Source organism: Eleginops maclovinus, chromosome 11, assembly GCF_036324505.1.
Source record: "Eleginops maclovinus isolate JMC-PN-2008 ecotype Puerto Natales chromosome 11, JC_Emac_rtc_rv5, whole genome shotgun sequence".
In the NCBI taxonomy this organism is placed as follows: Eukaryota; Metazoa; Chordata; class Actinopteri; order Perciformes; family Eleginopidae; genus Eleginops; species Eleginops maclovinus.
In genome coordinates, this window is record NC_086359.1 from 4500631 (window position 1) to 4523771 (window position 23141).

Consider the following 23141-nt stretch of genomic DNA (forward strand, 5'->3'; position numbering starts at 1 on the left):
TACTTTTAAATCAGCTGATACTTTGTTCTTGGTTTGAAGGCACATTCCTCTGCTTCAAAAACAAACAGATATAGCATGTCATCCTCTGCTCTGGGCTAGTTTTGTCCCTTTTAGTATCCATTGTGGACTGTGAGCATGCAGTCACAAGCACGTCTTCACGGGCATCCAAGGGCACAAACATACTTGCAGATGCAAACGCACTTAAGGACCCATATTCAGGCACACAGGGAGTCGACGAGGGAGAAAATAGGAGCGTCAGTGTTCTCTGTGAAGCCTCAGCTCTGCTCCTGCTGCCAGCCATGTTGACTGTAAGCTCCGATTGTGTTCTCCCGTGCTTCACTGCCTCACAACGGATCCAAAAGAGAGCGCAGCGTGACCCTCAGTCATGTGCCGACATAATGTACGATAATGAATTGCTTAAACTCGGCATGATTGTGCATTTCAGTTGTTTGATTACACACTCAGAAACACAATTTTCTTGCAGTCTCAAACGTGCAGACACAGATGTGGATATCCAGATGTGCTCCCCATGGCTGAGAGCTGATCAACACAACCTTAAACAACAGCCCGATGAAGCTCTGATTTCTCTCTGCTTTGCTGCATTCGATTCTAGCATCATACTCCCTGTGATGGTATTTCCTGTGTTTTACTCTTACTCTCCTCGGACAGGCTGTGTGAGAACAGTAACCTGAAAAGTATTTTGCACGGGGGAAAGTAATTCAACCCTGTTTTCGATCGAAGCTAACTTAAAGACAGGATTGAACATGAAACACATGAGCAGATACTACAGTTTACAAAAGAAAATGCTCTGTCTTGTACACACAGTTAAGCTCTCACACACTATTTAAAACGTATAGGTTCACCTACTGAATTAAAAAAGAACAAATGAACCAAAGAAAGTGAGTCGGCGTATAGATTCACACTTAAAGTATTAGCCTACAGAACAGTACAGCTTACAGAGAATAAATACCAATCAGATTACGTCTTGTATAAATAACTGTAAGGGAATACGTTGACTTTTTTTTACTAATCAGTTCCACCCCAAGCCTGCATACCTTGTGCTGCTGTGGGTTGAAGCACAGCAATGCAGCACCTATCTCTAAAACCGAAGCAAGCAGAGGGTTATCAGAGAGCCATTTTGGTGAGAAGCATCAAAGCTCACAGTTTTCTGCAACCCTTAGGCCCTGAGACTAACGCCTGGACAGGGCAATTTAGCACTCTTCTTAAATGCTGGTTTACAATCCGCTTTATTTTATCTAATTTGAGAACCTCAGGTTTTATAAGGCCCTTCAGAAGTGGAATTATTCAATGTGAATGAAGCCATGGACTTCTATTCATAGGCAAGGATAATGGGTCCTACAGTGTTGATGGAATAAAAGGTTTATAAAAGAGTTTGATTATTTCACACTTTTACTCCACAATGCAATATCTTTTTGCCTGCTTTTTTAAAAATCTGTGTCAGTTATATTTATTGTTGTGGGAGCTCGGGTCATTGATGTTTTCAAAGACAAAACTATCTGAAAATCACAACTGTTCCCATGGAAACAGATGCTTTTGGCAATCGCGAGAAAAAAGCAAGAATAAGGGAATTCCAGCAGTGCCGTGTGTACACTGCGAGGAGTTTGTTTTTTGACGGGGGAATTGATTTCCTAATTGAATGTGTTTGAGGATGAAGCAGATGTGGAGGAATTCAGATGGAAAGATATGTGGATGTGAAACATGAGGGGGTGGGGGGGCTCTTGGGCTTTCCCTTTTGCAGTAGAAAGCCCTGCAGGCATCTCTTTATTGCACAGGCGATGTTTGATGACCACAGAGAAAGTGAGGAAAGAGGGAGTTGAATATAAAGCACGGTAGATCACTATTTTTTGCACTTAAAGAGGACATGTGCTCAATTTCAGCTTATTAGTGTTTAGTTCCTCTCCTGGGACATGTCTCCATGCTGTAATGTTCAAAAAGCTCTTTATTTTTCTCATACTGCCTGTGCTGCAGCACCTCTTTTCACCCTCTGTCTGAAACCAGCGCCCAGTCTGCTCTGATTTGTCAGCTGGCCGACTCTGTTGTGATTTAGCTTAGCGACATCTCGCCCCTTAGCCTATCACTCACAATGTGTCGGCGCACACGTGTTACATAGTGAAGGAAACTTTGATTTCCCAATGCTTTCATATCTTTCTTCCACCTTCCCAATCCCTTTTCCCAAATGCAGTTCCAACCAAAACGACCCTTCAGCCACCGTTGGCAAAGTCAGAGATTTGGCTTCCTTCCGCCGCCACTTCCGGATGGGTTTCATGACTATGCCAGCGTCCCAGGACCTGTCCCCTCACTCTTGTGCCTCCGCCATGGCCCCGCGCTCGCAGTCCTGCCATGCTGTCGGTGCCGGGGATACAAGTCTGGAGAACGGAGATTACTCTGACACCCAATCCCAGCACGGTGGCCGTTGCCCCCCGGCCAAACCCAAACGCCACCCCAGCACCCGCCTCAGCTCCTCATCCAGCGACGGCAGAGGACTTGGTGATACGCCGCCTCCTACGTCGTCTCACTCACACAAACACTCAGAGAAGAAAAATGGTAAGAAATGTGTTTCCTGATATTGATTTTCCACAAAGGAAATGATTATTCTTTCATGACATGCATTTTTTCCTCCTACAGCCATGAAGAAATCTGACTCTGGAGATCTCGGGGGAAAGAAGGTGCCTCCTTTAAAGCCCAAGAGGAGTCCCAGCACCCAGCTCACCTTTGAATCTCTTCCTCCACGTGTGCCTCATTCTGCTGCATCCTTGCCTTTCCAGGCAGCAGACTCTCAGATTCAGACTCGAGATGGGGAGGATGAGCCGGTCTATATAGAGATGGTGGGCCAGGTGTTCACCAGAGACAGCCAGACGGCCACCCCCCACCCTGTCACCCCCGTGGCCACCACTCCTGACTCCGACTCTGACCAGAGTGAGGCCATTTACGAGGAAATGAAATACCCGCAGCACGAGGACAGAGTCTCCCACAGACACCCCCCTGCCAAACATGAGAAAATGAAAAGTTCTAAACACTTCCATGTCACCCCTTCCTCCTCCAGCAGCTCCTCCTCTTTGCCACGCCCCTCCTCTTCCTCTCCTTCCTACTCCAAACCCAAAGCCACCGTCTCAATCTCTCATTCGTCCCCTCTTCCCTCCTCTGCGTCCTCCACCCCCGTCCCCCAGGTCCTCTCCACCAGTCCTCACACTCCCCGAGCTCCCACTCCCTACCTGCTGCAGGGGAGTAAATCTGAGACAGAGTCCAACACCAAGATCCCGGCCCCTTTCCCAAATCTTCTCCAGCACCGGCCCCCGCTGCTCGCCTTCCCTCAGCCAGCAGCAGCCTCCAGCGGTGTCGGGGTGCAAAACAAGTCATCCTCTGCTAAAACTCAGACGTCCAGCGTGACGACCCAAGCCAGCACCTCCTCCACTTCCTCTATTGTCCCTTCGTCAGGCTCCAAGGAGTCATCCGGAGGGAGTGCGTCGCAGCAAGACAAACACAGCAAGGACTCCCAGCTCGGACCTGCTCCCGGGCTGAGAGCCAGGAGCCACTCCACACCCCTGCCTCCCTCCTCCAAGTCCACCTCCCCTTTCTCCCATCACCACCACCACCACCCTCACCATCGCCCTTCGCACTACCATCACTATCGCAAACCAGAGAGAGGGGATTCCCCCGCGCCGCTGAAGAGCAGCTCTCAGAGCCAGGCCACGGTCCAGACCCAGACCTCGAGTACCGGCAGGGAAGGCAAATCTGTGAGCTTCCTGTTGAAAGAAGGGAGGGACAAGGATAGGGATAGGGATAGGGACAGAGACAAAGACAGGGATAGGGATCGGGATAGGGATCGGGATCGGGATCGGGATCGGGATAGGGACCGGGACCGAGACAAGGATAGGGACAGGGATCGCGATAGAGATAGGGGTAGGGACAGAGACAGGGAAAGAGACAAGGAGAAAGACAGAGATAGGGATAAGGACAGAGAAAGAGATAGAGACCGGGATCGGGATAGAGATAGAGACCGGGATCGGGATAGAGACAGGGATCGGGATAGAGACAGGGATCGGGATAGGGATAGGGATAGGGATGGAGGCCCATATTCCTTACCGATGGACCACACTACCTCCACGTCTCATAGCAGCACCAGCTCAACCCCAACACCATTGTCCTCATCCCAGCGTCCTCACTCCCGCCCTCATCTTCGCTCTCACACTCCTCACGGCCTGCCAGCGTACAAGCCTCCCTCGTCAGACAGCCCTCTGCTGTGGACCTACCCCTCCGGGGGCTTCCGGAGACCCCCAGCATACGAGAGCCTGAGAGGAAGCTCTCACACGCCGTCTCTTCAGCAGCCCTCCAGCCTCACCGGTGTAGGCGAGGGGGCATTCAAGAGCAATGGAGGGTCCTCATCCCTCCATTCTAAGGTTGGCTTCATGCCCTGGGACAGCAGTGCCAGCCTAGCGGCAGATGAGGGATCTTACTGGCCTATGCAGAGGAAATTGTCTTTCAGCCATGGGAGCAGAGAGACAGAGAGTAAGTCGGAGGTCATTCTGAGTTCAGATCCAGTATTGAGGCTTTCAAAGGCGCTTTAGACTTAAATACTCCTTTAAATATTCATTCTGTTTCCTCCTCAGAGGACGAGGGCCGTGCGTGGAATGGCAGCGCCGATGCCCTCTTACGGATGGATAAGGACGACATGTGCATGGGGTCTCGAGGAGGCCACTCGGGCATCCCAGTCCACTTCAGCGGTGTCTCCAGCAGGGTGCATGCTCACAGTGAGTCCTTGGCTGGCATGGATAGCAGCCCGGGTTTCAGAGCCCTGCCCAGACTCGGCCTGCCTCTTCCCTGCCAGACTTTTCCTGCCTGTCGAAATGGAGGTAATTTCACTTAGTGTTCACAATCTTTTAGTCGTAGGCTTTAACCACAACATCCCATTTAGAGAGGAACTAGCAGTGGGCTGCTGTTGTTGCTCAGCTCTTAAACTTGTTAGGATCAGAGAAAACCTCTTCTCCTCCGACTAACAGCTCAATGCATCCTCTTGTTCTGAAGTTAGCCTTGAAGCTTGTTTTGTCTTCGTGTGTCTGTTTGCATTTTAACTCAAGGCCTTCCCTAGAAACAGAGAGGCGCCGCTACACTTGAAGCAGGGCCAATAAAATAAGTGTTCATTAAACCTCTCTGCACACATACATTCATGACTCCTAGTCCCCTTTTATAGAGTGTATAATGTACAGCATGACCAACCAGGTTGTTAAAAACACTTTATAATTTAATTCAGTTTATATGGGCTAACTGCTTGTACGGATATCGCCTGATGAATTGAAGGGAAGCAGTCAGAGTGCTAACATCACCTCTGCTCCCTGTAATCTTTATGACTGTATTACTGTTCTCACTTACATTTATTTTGTAACAGTGCAAATATTTCTGTAGAAAACTGAATCAGCATCATAACAAAAATAGTGAAAAATTAAAGATCAGGATCATTACCAAAATGTACATTTCACAATAACTGTAATGAAAATCTGTTTATGAGAACATATGAGATATAAAGAAGACAGTTAAGTACATTTAGTAACAGATCTCTGTAATTGTTCTGACTGTTCAACAGTATAAGGATAGTTTATAATTGTCTTGTAACTTAATGAACACAATGTACAAAATATCTGTCTCATGACACTTTCAAACCTCTGCGTATTATAATGAACGTTGTCTTCCTGTTCTCATTAACAGGTACACAGAGTAATGTTTGTTTCTTTGCAGAAGTGGGGCGGCTGGGCCGCTCCTCCTCTGCTGCTGGAGTGAGACAGGTGGGTGGAGGAGACGTCCAGAGACAGAGCAGCCTACCAGCACGAGAAGCCCTGAATCAGGTTAATATACAACACTCAGCCGTATAAATATAGACTCTATTAAATTCAACCATGGTAGATTTGGGAGTGAACATTAATATTGGTCTCATTATTACTTCCCCTTCTGCTAGAGACAGTGCTCCTGCAGATCTATTTATAGCTGCTAGTTATGCCCACTGAGCAGAATAAGGCTCTGGCCTGCCTCAGAAGAATCAGAGCTGCAAAGGTATATGACGCAGGCAGATATGTAATCAGGAAGCGAGAGAGAATAGAGGATGAGAGAACATACTGTACTGTGTTTTGGAGTGATGAGCTGCAGTCTTCCAGCAGCACATTTTGCCCAGATTCTAGCTGCATAGCAAGTGCTGACGCAGTTTGAGTGTGCTGCAGAGACTGTCTTCATGCGGCTGGTTGACCCTCCCTCAACCTGTGATAGATGAAGCAGCGCTGCATTCTCGTGGCTGTCCACAGGAACTGCAGTTTTATTCTACATGTGCTCGGATGGCTGCAGACAACTCTGCAGTGAGCTTGCATTTTTATTCATGAAATACAACATCAATTCACTCGACTTTTTCCAATTTCCCCAGCTCCACGGTCTGGCCCAGCCTCAAGTGCCCTGCAGTCCCAGCGTGTCTCGGCAGCAGCAGCAGCTCCAGCTCCACCAGCAGCAGCTGCAGTTGAAGCAGCAGCTCCAGCAGCTCCAGCAACAGCACCACCTTCAGTTGCAGTTCCAGCAGCTCGCCCAGCTGGCACAGGGACAGCCTTCTGTCGGCGGGGGCACCACCACGTCCGCAACGCAGAGCCAGAGAGATGGCAAGCTGCTGGAAGTCATCGAGCGTAAACGCTGCCTGTGCAAAGAGATCAAGGCCCACAGGCGCCCTGACAAAAGCCTGTGCAAGCAGGACAGCATGCCCATCCTCCCTAGCTGGAGACGGACACCTGAGCCTCGTAAGACTGGCACGCCACCCTGCCAAAGGCCGCAGGCCGTTGTTTGGGACACGGCGATCTGAGGTGGATAGACAGGCCTGCTAGTACAGCACTGAAGAGACTAAACACACAGATGAGGTGACGATGGCGAGCAGTTCATAAGAACGGAGAGTCAAATGGGTTTAGGATCAAAATAACTCTTGTGAGACAAACTGAACAGTAATGTAGATTACTGGAAACTATGAACTCATCTTGGGGGGGGGGGGGGGCTGGTCAAAGAGGTGAGGAAAGGGAGTATTACAATCAGACTAAATGAATCTGTTTCCCGGGGATTTGTACTTGCTCTGTGTCCTTGATGTGTTCTAATTGCCAATGCTTTGTTGCCACAAAACGCCAGTGTTATTGCCACAAAATGAAGACGCCAATTCAATAATGGTTGGGATGTTTTCTTAGATTGGTGTTGCCAAATTTCCTGCTGACTACTTGAGACATAAATGAATAATATATTTTCTCCAACACACAGTTGTCCAAACTTGCATAGAAACTACTCTGTGGGTGAGAAAAGGCAAGACTCATTGACAAGTTATTGAAGTGTTTCTTGAAGTCGTGAATGCATATGAGATGTATTGGTATCAATAGATTGTCATTGTGGATGCAAATAATCATCACGAGGAGTTAAAGCTACCTACTGTATCTGTTTGCATATTTGTAATGTAAATCTATTTACTTTCTCAACATTTCTGCAATTTTATAGCAATATGCTCCAGATGCCGGAGCAACATAATTAAAAACTTGTGTCAACTAGCCTAACATACATATCTAAAGACTTGAAAAGTCATATTTACTGTGTCATTCTCTGCATGTCACGATAGACATACAGTATTGTAAAAGAATATGTGTAGAGATGATCATGACTTTCACATACAGCAGATCTTCACTATGATAACATGTGGTTGTATAAAAAGATTAATATATATCGCCCGGGGTGTCGTTAGAGAGGGCGGTGCGACAGATGGCACATACTGTGCAGTCCAGCCAAATATAGAAACAGATCAATGATACAAAAAAACTTCATCACTCATGCTTATCCACAGTTGCACATTAGTGATTGTTCCACCCCACGGCACTGACACCCATCCACACTGACTGTACCACACGGTGCAACTGATAAGACTGTGAGTATTGATCACCTCAAACAAAATGCTGGAACAATCTGCACAAAACATGGTATACGCTTAGGAGAAATTAAACCCTAATGTACTGTAAATAGATATGTACAACTGTATTGAAAATGTAGCAATTATTTCCATTTTCATACTTGTAATCAATACATATTATGTAGCATATACTGTATAAACATAACTTTGTTCACTTTGTTTTTTTCTAAAAGAATTAAGTACTTTATCTGCTGCAGACAGTCCATGCATCACCTATAGTTCTACTAATAAACAGTAAGCCCTCTAAAGAAAGGCACAGTCCAACAGTTGTTTATTTAAATTTATGCAAGACTCCCTTTAAGATGTGTTTTATTTACACCTTTTTTTTTCTACATTGACTTTCATTTGTGTACAGATTTCAACGGCTCGATGTCTTGACATTTTGAATACTTTGCTGCTATCTTGAACTACTGGTGTTCATTCCACAGAAAAACATTATTTATATAGTGCTTATTGTTACATATTTGTTTTTATTTCTGAAAGCCACGTGAACTGAAGTTTGTACCTTGAAGAGTGAGCCCTTATGTAATAGTATTAAGGCACTTGAATGTCTCTTGGTTGTTGTCGTTTTTATGATAGTTAGCACCAAGCTGTACAGTTACAGTTCCCCCACCGTGAAAAGAAGACCTATTTAAATGTTTGAGAGTCACTGCTTGGCCTTTTTGTTTTATTTCCCACCTGCTCGTGTTTGAGGGTCCAGGTTTTTCAAGCTTTGACTGAGTCCATTTTTTAAACAAACACTGGTGAGGTTGAAGGAAATGGGCAAGTGCAATGCATGCAGAGATTCCTTACACTGAACATGTCCCAATGATACTGACTATTTGTGCCCGAATTGAATTCCAGATACCAAGTCAATCACCTCGAATCCTTCTCACAGACTGACATGAAACCCTAGGTATCATTTCCAAAAATAGTTTACAGAAGCTGTTGGTTTTGTGTGTCTTCTAAAACAGTGGCCATTATACGAGTGCCATACTATATTGATATGGTAAGATACGGTGTACCTTGGAAATCACTGTAGTGCTATATTTGCATTGATATTGTCATTAAAAATAAATTTTATATAATGAACTTTACACAACAAACAGGATCTGCGCATGTGTTCATGCCTCGTGGTGTTTCTCAGTGGCGATGTTGGGGAAGTGGACATCATGTTCCCACTGCACTTCTGCAGCTGGTGTTGCATCACCCTCCGTGTCCATGTGGGGGGGCTACATTCACTCTCCCCTGCGTTTAGCTGGTGCATGCATGATAATCAGTCACTGCTTCAAGACGCAGTTGCATACAATCCATCAAATCTTGACCAGCCTTTATAGTTTATTTAAATGCACATTAAGGGGATGTTTTATTATAATGGCAAAGTTTTATTATATGCAGCTAATGCTAACATGTAGCATCGGATGCAAAAATGCAGCCAATTTGCTTTCACAATTTCACTATTATATGTTTTAGAAAAAGCTACTTCAAATCCAATATTGCAGTAAGTTTGTATTAATTATCATTTATTGTGACGATAACGAAAAGACCCCTCTGAGAGGCTTCTATGACATCTGACCCAGCTCGATGTAGAAATAGGCCATCATTAATAGAGTCCTTGTTTGATAACAATGCAACAATAGGGAATTCGATTTATCATGGACACTTCAGGGTCCTTTGGGGCATATCAGAGGGATGGTGGTTTTCATCTTCGGGGACGTGACGATGGAGGCCTCACATCCAATAAAAGGATGCCTTCAGACACCACGCGATGTGCACTGACCGGTTGTCTGTCATGCGTCGGGACTGCGAGGGGGTGGTGGTTGTTCAGGGCAGTTGATTGGCCAGGGAGGACAAGGAGAAGGAGGAGGAGGGAGCAGATCTACCCGTCGGGCGGAATAGCGAGGGTGGGGGTGCTTGTAGAAAGAGGCGGAGGGAGAGCTTTACCGCAGTATCACTAGATTTCTGCACCACTCATCAAAACTCTGCGGCATGCAGACAAGAGCTGGGGGGGAGGGCAGATACTAGGTCTGAGCTGGAGTGTAAAGGACCGCTTCCTTTTGCTGTAACCATCCATCTTTCTGTTATCAGATAGACCACAGTAGCGTTTTGCCTTTATTTCCATTCATTTCGTGCGTCCGTGCGCGGTTGAATTGCTTTCCATAGCCTTGGTGCTTCTCTGCTTAATTGCTAACAACCCGGCGCCTTATTGAATTAGGCCGCGTTTATTTAGAGCTTTGGGATCCAAACTTGTATGACAAAATGGCAAAGGATGGAGACAACTCGTGGAAGGAGTATGTATGGAACCCGAGGACGAGGGAGTTCCTGGGCAGGACGGCCAGCAGCTGGGGTAAGTAGTGTCCAGCTACAGCAATGCAGCAAACACGGTCCCTTGGCTCTGTAACAGGTCTTAGGCAGAGTCTCTAAAGCCTTTTCTTAAGCTGCAAGAGGGGACTCCTTCAGAAATGAAAGTGTATAACTGTAATATCAATTTCACGCAAGTTATTTCCCCCCAAGGTAATGAGTTTCCTGTCGCTGTCCACTAATGCCTGGTGCTGGAATGTGAATGCGGCACTGCTCCCGTGGAAGCCGGTGCAAGGGAAAAATCCTGCCTGCCTTCCTTTCTGTCTTTATTTATTAATTTATGGCACAGCTTTCACTGCGCAATGCGCCCAGCATAGGGGTGGAGGCATATGTACTTATTTCCCATTTTGAATCAACCAGATTACTGCAGCACTGCTGAAACAGGTTCCACTCTGTTGCAAAGTGCACACCATCAGCTGCGTCCCTCTTTGGAAACAACAAGAAAGCCTTAGACAGCTTTATTATGAATTCTGCGGATAAGACTTTTTAGATGGGGTTGCTGAAGTTAAAGAAGGTTTGCACGCCTGCAGCTTTATCTAATGAGCCTTCAACATGATGTCATTCATTTTTCAGGCTTTTCCCCCCCCAATGATTTTGAAAGGAAGATCCAACACTCTGCCACATACACTGTCCTCCTTTCTGCAACGAGCAGCCTGCATTTATTCTAAAGATTCATGAAATGATAGGGCCGCATATGGCTCTGTTCTAATGACATTGGAGCATTTTAATCTGGGTAAAGCCGAGGGCCAAAAGCTATTTGTATCACCACCAGCCCGGCCCCTCCCAGTGACTGTAAATCAGGGAGGAATTTAATCCTAATCTAATGACTTCATTGGCTGATGGGAAAGGTATCAATTCACGGGGTAGGCTCTAGCAAAGTAAACCACTTTCAGGAATTTATACCATTTTTTGATTTTAACACAGCGTCTCAGCCACACTTTAGTTTAGTGCGTGTGGTTGGAATAAAGTGATTTTACTGGCAGTGGTATTCTGGTTGTGAATGGACAATGTACGTTGAGTGCTTGTGTTAGGAATCACCAGCTATAGCTGCCTCTGCTGAAATCCTCCCGCAGTGTACGACTTAATCCAGCTCAGTGCGTCCCAGGTGCATTGAGGTCTGGTGGCCTTTTTAAGCTGTGCTCTCTAAGGCTTGTTAATTAGGCTATTTCTGTAGTCAGCCACTACTTGTAGGTCTGCTAAACTTGGCATTTCGCCTTCGCCATTCTCGTCATGGTGCATACACCTACTGTACCTACACTTGTCTGACTTCATTGCAGCAAATACATCACATTTGCATGCCCACTTTATCAACATGTATTGAGAAAATAGGCAAGATTACATTAGTCAGGTTGCCAGTCTCTTTTAAAAGGCAAATGGGCTGTTCCCACTCGTAATTATGCAGTATAATGTACGTGCAGAGCCTCAGATCAAAGCCTTCTTTGAAGATGAAACACAGATTTGTGTTCTGCTTTGTGTAAAGAGCTGTAATGATATAGAAATAGCCTTGATAAAACTGTGCACTCCTGCGTTTTGATATTACAATGTCACTCGCTGACATTAGGCATGCATGGCCAAACAGTTACTTTATTTAAAACAGCACTAATGAAGTATTCTGCACCTCCCACTTTCCAGAAACAACAAAAGGCTTTCGCTGTAGGAGCCTTGATGGAGCCTTATGGGAAACAGAACCTTGATGCTGTGTAAGATGGCTGACCATATACAAGATTATAAACAGATTGACATTAAAAGATCCACAGCGCAGAGCTATTTATTCCATCTCCAGAGCATTTCATTGATCTGTTTGATCACCAATTTACAAAGCTGTGGCCCACTAATTAATTCTGAAAGGAAACAGACACCTGCTGTCCTTAATGCTGAAGAAAGGACAGGATGCCATCCCGGCCTGGCCTTTTGTTCCTTGCTTTCAACTGTCGTCTGCGAACACAAAACCGAGGTGAAAGAGAGAAGCTTCAGCGTCCATCATCAGCGTGGACTGAGAGGGCAGACATGAGAACCTAACACCCTCTTTGCCAGGGGGAAAGCCACCCTGCCTGCACGATTGACCCCCATATGCACGCGTGCGCATCCACTCTCCCGCAGGAGGTGTCATATTCACAGTTCGCACAACATCCCCTCTGTATGACCTGAAAAAAACACTCAAACACTTTATTTTGTCACGTCGTATCTCTGATGCTACTCTCTCCCCCGCTGTAGTGCCTCAGGCTTGGTCCGGGGCCTCTGTTTATTTTTAATGACTCAGCTTGGTTCTTTTCTACATGACAGATGGGATGCTCTCTGCCTTTTACTTTCAATTTGAGTAATTCCAGGAACAATTGGATAGAACACTCACACACAAGCTGTAAATTATCCTCTGTAATTGCCCCTGTGGAGCAGCTTCCACCTTGACATTTTGTTGTGGATTCCTGTGAGCCTGGCTGTTTGGGAGGCAGATGCTGCGCCTGCTGACAGCCAGTGAGTTCCACGCTGGGGGCCGTCCAGCAGAGGCTCTGGGGTCAGGGCGCTCTGTTGCTACACAACGCAGGGCCTCAGGTGTCTATGCTTAAAAACTAAGGATGTGTCATACAGAAAAGGGCTATTTATGTTTTCCTCTCTGTGTAGACCGAATAACCTGAGGTGGGAGCAAACAGCTGCTGCAAAAGTATTTCCATCACATCCATAGGTCTTCCAGAGAGGATTCCTCGAGCAATACAGCAGTTAGAGAGTGTGGAAATGTCAATGTAATGTTTTAAACAAGTCACGTAAGCCTTTTGTTACTCATAAATATAAAAATAACAAGCCTTCTCTTTAAATGAGGAAAAAGCTCCTCGAAGGGTCATGCACATTTAAAACAAATGTGGTTTTAGGCAATCAAGAAATGTCAGCTGATGAATAATCAGAAAAAAACAAATGAATAAAAGAAAAACAGGCATTAGTGGCAGCCCTACTTTCTTCTAATGTAACCTTATCCCTACAGTCTTCTTACATGAAATAGGCCCGAGGCTATGATGGCATGTAATCTCCTGACCCTGTGGCTCAGGTCTCCAGGGGATCCTTGTCCTCCCTCCTCTGTATCCCCCTCTGTCATCACACTGCCCCCCCCCTCTCCTCATGGACAGGGAAACTCTATAATGAAATCGATCAGAGAGCCGCCTTTTAATCTTGCTTTAATGGACGCAACGATGGGAGGAAATCAACCCAACAAGATTGTTTTAGCCGTGTTCCACCATTAATTCTTTTAAGCACCTAAAGGACTCATGTGTGAGTGGGATGGAGAGAGGCAGATGGGGCGAAGCGACGCCGGGTTTAATGAGGATTAACTTGCCTCCTGTGACTATTATTTGTCAGAAAGTGACCACGCTGACACACACCACCGAGGCAACATTTAATAACAATCAGCTGTTATCTACTCGCATGTAAGATAACTCTTACTATTATTGTGCTATTATGAATTAATTATGAAATGGTCTCAGCCATGTCAGCCGGAAGTAGCCTTAAATCAAATAGAAAACCTTTCATTGTAGTGCACTGCCACCTGCACACCAAGGGTATTGAATAAACGTCCAGATACAGCAATTACTGTCACAGTTCTTTCCATAATGCATTATAAAACATGAAAGGCTGGGTCACCATGTGGCTGAAGACTCCTGAAAACAATTACATCACAAACAATTACATTATGTTCTTCGACAGTGTTGTGCTTTTCTACAAACACCAATTTACATGTTCAAAAATGTAATGAAACTGAATTTGATTGGAGGTTTGATCGCTCACTATTCACCATAAATCTCTTATTTTTGAAACTGTACAAATACCTCACAGTTGAATTCCTCCTGAAAATGAAAGAAATGTTCAGGAAGTAATAACGTCTCCCTGATATTGTATACGACTAACACAACCCTCCTCTGTCTCTTTGTCTACAGGTCTTATTCTTCTCTTCTATTTAGTTTTCTACATCTTCCTGGCCGGCATGTTCACTCTCACCATGTACGTCATGCTGCAGACCTTGGATGACCACAAGCCGACCTGGCAGGACAGGCTCTCCACGCCAGGTGCGGTAAACTAATGATACATCCGTTGTGATCACAGTCCCGTGGCTCGGTGTCCTGACCCTTCCACCCCCCCCCCCCACCCTCCACTGTCTCTCACAGGTATGGTGATTAGACCCAAAGCAGATGAGACCTATGAGATCGTCTACAACATCCAGAAAACCGAGAGCTGGGACCTGTACGCTCAGGCTTTGGACAACTTCCTGTCACGTAAGTGTGGCCTCTCCACCGCTAAAAGCTTACCGTGGATTATCCAGCTATCGAGCATGAATTGTTTTTTACCCAATAAGAGATTATTGCTTTACAGTCGGTTGGAGATTGCCTTTGGTTTAGTCAGTGGTGGAAATATTCTGCATATCTTTCGTTGCAAACCACCTATTTCGATTGTACCTTGGCCATTAAAAAGTAAATATAGTATCACTTGAAGAGTTGAGACCATTTGAATCCAATGCTGATCTTTTCTTGTTATGATCTTTAGGGTTTATTGCATGTATCATAAGTGGCTTTGGATAAAAGCAGTGTAAACATACTCAATTACAGGTAAAAGTACTGCATTGAGAATGATACTTAAGTAAAACTATCTCAATATGATTGTCAAAATGTACATCGAGGTAGTTAAAAGGGTAAGAGGTGCATCAGAGGTGCTGGAACTGTAAAATGTATTTCGAACTGTCTTTCTACTCATTAGTTTTGGTTAATTTCCATCAAAACATCATTTTTTAAAGTTGTGTGTTGTGCAAATCTGAATCTCTAAAGTATTAAAGCTTCAAAGTAAATCTAATGAGGTAAAAAAAAGTACAATATTTCCCTTTGAATGGTAGCGGAGTAGAGGTATAAAGTGGTAGCACTCAAACGCCTCGTAGGCTATATAGGTTAGCACTTCCGGTGTCTCCATAGACACACAGCGGCAGCATCAGCGCACATAAATGTACCCGCGTATCGTTTGAATGCAGCTTTACACACAAAATAACCCCCCCGCTGCTGAATCTATAAGGTAATAAAGCTTCAGCGTAAATGTAATGAGGTTAAAAGTACAATACTCCCTTTGAATGGTAGCGGTAGCACTCAAACACCTCGTAGGCTATATAGGTTAGCACTTCCGGTGTCTCCATAGAAACACAACGGCAAAGTCAGCGCACATAAATGTACTCGCGTGTCGTCTGAATGCAGCTTTACCACAGTCTATGAGCTTTACGCACAAAATAACCCCTCCCCCTCCCCCTCCCCCTCCCCCCTGCAGCCTACAACAACACGATCCAGGCGGAGAAGAACAACGAGTGCAAACCGGACCAGTACTTCGAGCAGGCGGACAGCGGCGAGGTGAAGAACAACCCCAAGCGCTCCTGTCAGTTCAACCGCACCATCCTGGAGGACTGCTCCGGAGTGAATGACCGTTACTATGGATACCAGGATGGCAGGCCGTGCATCATCATCAAGCTGAACCGGGTATGGAGGAGAGAGGATCAAGAGGAAGGGGGGAGGGGTGCTGTTGCTAGGAGACATGGGGATAATGAAACTGGGTTGAAAAAAAAGGGGGAAGAAAGACAATCCCAGTCAGAATAAAGAAAGCCGGTATCGAGATGAGTGTAGCTACCATGATTAATCCACGTGTTGTGACCCATTTAAAATAAAGTACATAAACATTATTATATAAAATAAGAAGCTATGGTAAAAGTGTTCGATAAAAATCCGATTTATTATTGGTTTGTTTGTCATGCATTAATCTGAAAAGGGCAGATTATGGAGATTTCTTGCTTTTTTTATTACTTCACATAAAAGAAACTGAAATTGAGATTTAGCATTTTATCGCATTTATCCTATAGCCTACTTTTGAAAAGGAAAACGATAATCGCATTAAGAATAAGACGCCAGCTGCAATGTCATTAGATCTGCAGTGATGAATGCACTAATCCATAGGGACTAACCCGAAAGATAATCTGGAAATATTTTGATGACCGATTAAAGGCATTTAAGGCATAATGATAAAGCCTTTTTCTTTGTTTTATTTCGATTTATATTTTAGATAACAACTGGAGTTTGTAATATACACAAACAGCATCTGTGGACAACAAAGTCAGTACATAAAAAGCATTCAAATGTTTTTTTAAAACCTCAGAAAATCCTATTTTTCACCCTCTCATTATGGAGACTTCTTACTTTTTTAAATATCATATAAAAGTGGATATCATTGGGTATTGAGACCAACAAAACAAGCTTTAGATTGAGACATTATACCAATTCCCCCTTTTTTTTAACCAAAAGTAGTAATCCTGTCAATAATGAGCAGATAAATTGATAATGAAAATACTAATTAGGTACAGCAATAACCATAGTCATTGGGTATTGCATTTCCCTTTTATTTCTGGCACTTTTGTGTTGAAATGAGAGCACATTGGAGACGTGCTGTGTTTCTGTCCCACCAGGTGATCGGGATGCTGCCAGGAAAGGATGGACAGGCTCCGTTTGTCACCTGTGGCGCAAAGGTAATCCCTTTTCACTCTTTCCACAATGAAAGGCTTCACACAGCCATTTGGACTTCAGCCCAGTCGTGCCTCACTGTCATCTGCAATGTGCCATCAATCGCTCATCTCGCTCCCTTTAATGTCCTGTATATCATTTCATCTATCATATCTGTACTGCATGCCATTTTGTCATTCACACCACTTGTGCATGTTCCTCCTCTTTTTTTCATCAATGTGCTCACTCTCAGAGATACAAAATTGGCAAAGATGAATGGGTAAGAACGGGATGTGACCTGCGCTTACAGACGTTAGACTAATAGCAGTAGTGAAGATGCTAGGTGTGTTAAGATGTTTGTTTTAGATTTACAGAAGGATATAATGTAGGCTCACCTTGTCTCCTCCTAAATATATGTTGGCTGCCTCTCATGATGTTGTTCCCCCCCCTCCCCCTGCAGAGAGAAGACAGTGAAAAAATTGGCGAGTTGCTGTACTTCCCTCCCAATGGCACTTTCAACCTTATGTACTACCCTTACTATGGCAAGAAAGCTCAGGTAAGATCATGCCCCAAATCCATACTTACCTTGGTACATTTAGAAATGAAATGTTGAAGTGTATCCTGTAACACTTACTAGTTGTTTTACCTCAATATGAAATGTAATGTAAATAAATACAAGAAGAAAACAAGCATCAACATATAGGAAGCAGCAGCAGCCTATACACCATCAATGAAACACATGAGCACGTACTACAGTTTAAAGAAGCAGAAATCTAATCTGAGCTGACAGAAAAGTGCTCACACACACTATTTTAAGAACATGCTGAATTAAAAAAAGAACAAATGAACCAAAGAAAGTGAAAACCGTAAAGCAGATTCAGGCAGTGGGTGTTTAGAGTCACCCTTAAGGTAGTAGCCTACAGAACAGTACAGCTCACAAAGGAAAAATAAATGCTCTTTCTGTAGTTTTTTTAGTAACATTACCCCCGAGCTTTTTTTGGCTGAAGCAATCATCTCCAGTCGGCTCATTAAAGATGAACGAGACAGAGTTTAAAGAAGCCCCCTTGGGTCTGTTTCTGCAGGTGAACTACTCCCAGCCTTTGGTTGCCGTCAAGTTCCTCAACATTACCACCAATGAAGACGTCAACATCGAGTGCAGGATCAACGCCAACAACATTCCCATTGGAAGTGAAAGAGACAAGTTTGCCGGAAGAGTGTCTTTCAAGCTGAGGATCAACACTATCTAATTATCTAGGTTGACCTTTTTTTTTTTCCTCTCCTGAAAACTACTTCCTTCATTTTCTGCAACACTGCACATACACAGAAACAAATCTCAGTATTCACACCCTTTGTAGAATTTGTTTACAACCCCTTCCTCCCCAAAAACAACTTTTGGGCGGGGAAATTGTTTGTCCAGTTGTGTGATGAGATGGGGCGAGAATAAAAGGGTGGTAATCCTGTCATTATTTCTGTCTGTGAGCTTTGGGATGACTTCTTTTCTGTAAATTAGTTTGAGGTGACGTCTATTTATACTGCATGACAAACTAGGGGATGTAAAGAATGTGAACATGTGTTTTCAAAGTTTGCAAAGGATCAGCAACATTAACACTTTACTGCTGCTCCCCTCCTGCTGCCCCCTTATAGAGTACCCCTCTATATACCAATATACACAAATTACAATACAAAATGTGTATATCACACAGTATTTATACGGTATCATAACCTTATATTAGTACGTCTATTTTGTTGCACTTAAAAGAATAATCCAACAGACTCGCGTATATCTCAACGGGTGGATGCAGAGATGAAGCCATTTTGCATGTGTGTACTGTCTTAAGTGTGCTACGAGGGCAGGAGGCCCCTACGTCTCACCACCTCTCTGCTAAGTGTGAACTAAGGTTACAAAAAAAACCACGAACCACCAGGAGGGGCCACACTGTAATCTACTAAAACCTTACACACGGCAAGTGTGTGTTTCGCTAACAACATTCTGTAAGATACGCATCTCCAACATTTAAAAAAAAAATGGAGTTACAGGAGAGGTTAAAACCTTTAAGAGTGCGTGTGTTTGTGCATGTGTGTGTGTGTGTATGTGTGTGTGCTCCGTTCACAGGTCTCATTTCATACCGTAGGTCGGGAAGTTGCATGCAATGTGCAATATTCATTAAGTGGCATACATTATGAATGCTTGAGTCCATTCTTCGGGTGAGAGGACTTCCATTGATAGATAATTACTTTGGATCATTTGATATTCACACCGGTTGTTTGATCTCTATGAAAGAGGAGTATGTTCACGTGTGTGTGTGTGGCTGGGAGCGTTCATATCGACATCGCTGTTGTCAAGTTAATTACAAAAGGAGACATCAGTGTTTCACATGTCTTAAAGCATCATCGTAGTCTGACGAAAAACAACAAATTCCGATCCGACCACCTGAATATCAAATGAAATACACATCATTTTATCCTCATTTTGTTCCTAAAGCTAAACCAAGAGCCATTTTATTGCGTCTCTATTTTGACTCTGAATATTTAGAAAGGTTGTTTTTTTTTGTGCGTGTATTGCATCTATTTCATATGTATCAGAAATAGATGCGATTGTCATATTTTGTATTGATTTACACTGCAAGTGTGCTTTGAATTAATTATTGTACAGTTTTGGAGGATGTAGAAAGTCTGTGTTTTGTTCCCTTTTTCACCCATTATCATCCTATTAAATATCATCCAGGGTATCGAAATGTATAGTTTACAAATGATTTGAATTAGAGTCTTGAATAATAAGTGAGTTGGTAGTTTTGTTTTATAGTCCTGTAGGGAAACGGACAACACTGGAGATTTCCTTGTTATTTTCTTCCCCCCCACCGCTGTATGAATCAGTCTGAAGGCATAATGATAACTAGACAACCAGTTCAAACAACCAACCTGTTGAAAAAGCATAGAGTGATCCTGAATATGGTGCTGTTTACTCAACGTGCATTCCTTCATTATGCAGTAAAGGCATTTGTAAGAGACACCTGTAAATGTTGGCTGGCTAAATCTGTGCCGTCATGCTTTTGAAATTCGGTCACTTAATTTGGCTACATATCGCAGCAATCCTGCAAATGTGGAACGCAGGCATCTGTTCACTCACATTAAGGCCTGGCTCGACTCCACCACTCCTCTCAGAGCAATGTGTTTCTCTCGGCACAGTGGTTGAAATAGGAACTCATTATATAAAAGATCTGTATCTGAAAAGGTTATTTATAATGAAGGATGTGCACCAACTGAGGCTCACTCCCCGCCCCACCCCCCTCCCCCCAGCTTTCTCTGTCTGTCCACTGAACATTTCACATGTATTTCTCCTCTGGCATTCCTGCTACACTTACTTAATTTCACTGTAATCTCTTAATCTGGTTAGATAATCCAGAGCAGGCACGCTCAACTTCTTTACCCTACTTTGTTGCTCCTCCTCCTTATGTCAAAGGACTCTTCAACATTTTTTGGTTCAATTCAATCGCTATTTTACCCCCAATCATTCTTAAATCGATCAATCAAAAAATGCTTCATTGCCAAATTGGACATTGTGTTTTCACTCATGTGCATGTGAAGATCAGCTCTTCAACCAAAGAACTTCATGACAGTTAAAATTTGATTTATTTGCAATCACATATCCTCTGCAGTGGGATTCAGGTGGAGGGGTTAACACCCTGTGTAATATAATAAAGGCCTGCTCTTATATCATCATAATAATACGCACAAAAGGAACGTGTCTCACTACAACGTAACAGTGCCTCCTGGTGGACAGACACTGATGTCCCCCAGTGTCACAGAATGTTATTTCCTGTTATCTCCATTTATGTTTTTTTTCATTTGGAGATGTCCTCAAAAAGCAATATATTTAGTCTCTCGTGTGGATGTATTTCTTAGAAAGGCTCATCAAAAAGCAAAGAAGAAGAACAGGATGTTGCAGTCAGGCAGTTTTGCCAGCATGCATATGGTGATGGAATATTACAAACAAAGTTGTTGTTTTATTTAGAAAAAAAAGAGTATTTTTATTGCTATTTTGTTGTAAAGAGGAGAGAATGTATAAACGTGGATTGTATCATGACGTGGGAGCTATACCTGACAGGTGTTTAGCATTTAATTCAACAAAAGGCGAAATGATAACAGCTTGGTTGGAGAAGGGATTTGTTTTTTTAACATAGGAACATTTTGTGTCACAGTCCTTTCTAAATTAAATTGAGATCATAGAGCTTGCAACATTTTCTGAACATAAGGAATGAAACGTTAAAGGGACAACATCTGCCTTCAGAGAACTCTCAAGTGCAAACCCAGAAACCCTTCAGAACAAAACTGCAACCCGGTCCAACGCAAAGTGTCAGAGAGAATAAACTACTTGTGATTAAATATAACAAACCTCATCCCCCTCCCTCCCCAAACCCCCTCGTCTTAAATCGTACTTTTGCCTAAGACTGTGGTGTAAGTATTTCATGAAATTTGTCGAGACACTCTCGCCCCATAAAGGATGATAATTATATTCCGGATCTTTATTTTCTGCTCTTACTGTATGTACATTTTTGCTCATGTTTACTGCAAACCAAGATAGAGAAATAAATAAATGTCATTTAAGGGAACTCAGACTCACCCTTCATTATTTGTCTCTGTCATCTTTGGTGTCCTACAGGTGAGAGAAGGGAGTTATATAATTCAGATGCAAAGATGGTGATGTGGATCCTTTGATTGAGTGAAAACGTAGTCAAATTATCAGTGGTCCAACAAACTGGTATTTGCACATATACAGTAAAATACTTTCCACCTCCTCACACTCATATGAAGTGAAATGCCTCTTCCAAAACACACAATAGACAACGTTTAATATGGTCAGACAGACAGCATTACTATCGCAATGATCGTGATCTGATATAGCGTCAGGTCAGATGTAGTAGGGCTGTTGTAAAGGGGACAGAAAAATAAACTAGTCCATGTCAAAAGCAGCGTCGGGTAATCTAATGTAATCTCATTCTCTGTAATCCTCGGCCTACAGCACCAGTGAACTCCTGAGTTTACCCGTGCTCTCAACTGGCACATGCTGTGTTCTTGTGTGTGAGTAACAGAGGTGTAAAGTACACTTGCTCAAGTACTGTACTAAGGTACAATTTTGAGTATTTCCATTGTATGCTACCTTGTACTAACTCCACTACATGTATTTACTACCTTTAGTTGCTAGGCAGACTTGGATGAATGATATGAAATATAATCAACTCATAAATCAGACTTTAGTTCACCTGCAGTAAATCCAGCAGCTACCCTGCAGTATACAAAGCCATTCAAACTAGCTGCACCTTTACCAGCTCTGAGAACACTTTAATGATCAATCATTATAAAACATATCAGAGATATTATTCTGAAATGGACCAATCAAACAATGACTACTTTTACTGTCGCTACTTTAAGTACATTTAGATGAGAGTACTTTCTACTTTCACTGGAGGAACATTTAGAATACTTTTACTATGACAGAGTATTCCTACACTCTGGTACTTCTACTTTACTCAAGAACAAGATCTGAGTACTTCTACTTTACTCAAGAACAAGATCTGAGTACTTCTACTTTAACTCAAGAACAAGATCTGAGTACTTCTACTTTACTCAAGTACAAGACCTGAGTACTTCTACTTTACTCAAGTACAAGACCTGAGTACTTCTACTTTTACTCAAGTACAAGACCTGAGTACTTCTACTTTACTCAAGTACAGGATCTGAGTACTTCTACTTTTACTCAAGTACTAGATCTGAGTACTTCTCCCACCCCTGGTTAGTAATGCAAGTAATAATAATATCTACACTTTATTTAACAAGAGGAAGCAGTGGCGGTTCTAGATCAATTTCACGGGGCAAGGATGTTTTTCAATGTGGGACAAAGGAGACAAATGCAGTGTTCACGAGTACAGGACTCTACAACGTCCAAATTATACAGTCTGCAGCACTGTCCTCCCCCTTCTGAAACTAAATGCAGATTGGGTAATACTTATAAGTATTATTTATGCAGCCACACTTATTTATTTTATTTCTCAACATTTGTTGGTATTTCTTTTCGTAACATCATTAGTTTCATTAACTCAGTGACAATTTTCAATAATTCAGTGATTGAAAAACAGAACTTTAGCCAAGGTTGCAGCACATCGCTATCACAAATACCACTATCATAGATTACTCTTTATGAGGGGGGCCTCAGAGGGGTCAAAAGTCAGTATTCCAGGGACACTGGCACATGTGTCCCCCCCCCCCCCTCTAGAACTGCCCATGAGAGGAAGGGAGTACGTAGTGGAAATACCACGAGC

General features: G+C 43.4%; 2 protein-coding genes across 3 annotated transcripts in view; both read left to right on the plus strand.

Annotated features, from left to right (window-relative positions):
• LOC134871752 (neuronal tyrosine-phosphorylated phosphoinositide-3-kinase adapter 1) overlaps positions 1 to 9014 on the plus strand; it is a 31094-nt gene extending 22080 nt beyond the window's left edge. The window contains exons 3-7 of the mRNA XM_063894613.1: positions 2204 to 2565; positions 2647 to 4527; positions 4629 to 4871; positions 5752 to 5858; positions 6425 to 9014. Of these exons, the coding sequence (XP_063750683.1) occupies positions 2204 to 2565; positions 2647 to 4527; positions 4629 to 4871; positions 5752 to 5858; positions 6425 to 6847 (3016 nt within the window). The 3' untranslated portion in view covers positions 6848 to 9014. The remainder of the gene's footprint in view (positions 1 to 2203; positions 2566 to 2646; positions 4528 to 4628; positions 4872 to 5751; positions 5859 to 6424) is intronic.
• An 877-nt stretch (positions 9015 to 9891) lies between these two features.
• Positions 9892 to 21434, plus strand: atp1b2b (ATPase Na+/K+ transporting subunit beta 2b). Of its 2 annotated transcripts, XM_063895974.1 has the most exons (8): positions 9892 to 10307; positions 14242 to 14370; positions 14470 to 14577; positions 15608 to 15813; positions 16791 to 16850; positions 17078 to 17104; positions 17285 to 17380; positions 17907 to 21434. In XM_063895974.1, the coding sequence occupies exons 1-8, from the start codon at positions 10220 to 10222 to the stop codon at positions 18069 to 18071; spliced, it is 879 nt and encodes a 292-aa protein (XP_063752044.1). In that variant the 5' UTR covers positions 9892 to 10219; the 3' UTR covers positions 18072 to 21434. The 2 variants fall into 2 exon arrangements, with proteins under 2 accessions (XP_063752044.1, XP_063752045.1); XM_063895975.1 differs by lacking the exon at positions 17078 to 17104 and having other exon boundaries at positions 9895 to 10307.
• Positions 21435 to 23141: the final 1707 nt, after the last annotated feature.

Bases quoted from the DNA above. Each gene is read 5' to 3' on its own strand.
- atp1b2b (XM_063895974.1), top strand. From the start codon at position 10,220: ATGGCAAAGGATGGAGACAACTCGTGGAAGGAGTATGTATGGAACCCG. The intron at 17,105-17,284 runs GTAAGAACGGGA...CTCCCCCTGCAG, and splicing joins AAATTGGCAAAGATGAATGG to AGAGAAGACAGTGAAAAAAT. The intron at 17,381-17,906 runs GTAAGATCATGC...CTGTTTCTGCAG, and splicing joins ACTATGGCAAGAAAGCTCAG to GTGAACTACTCCCAGCCTTT.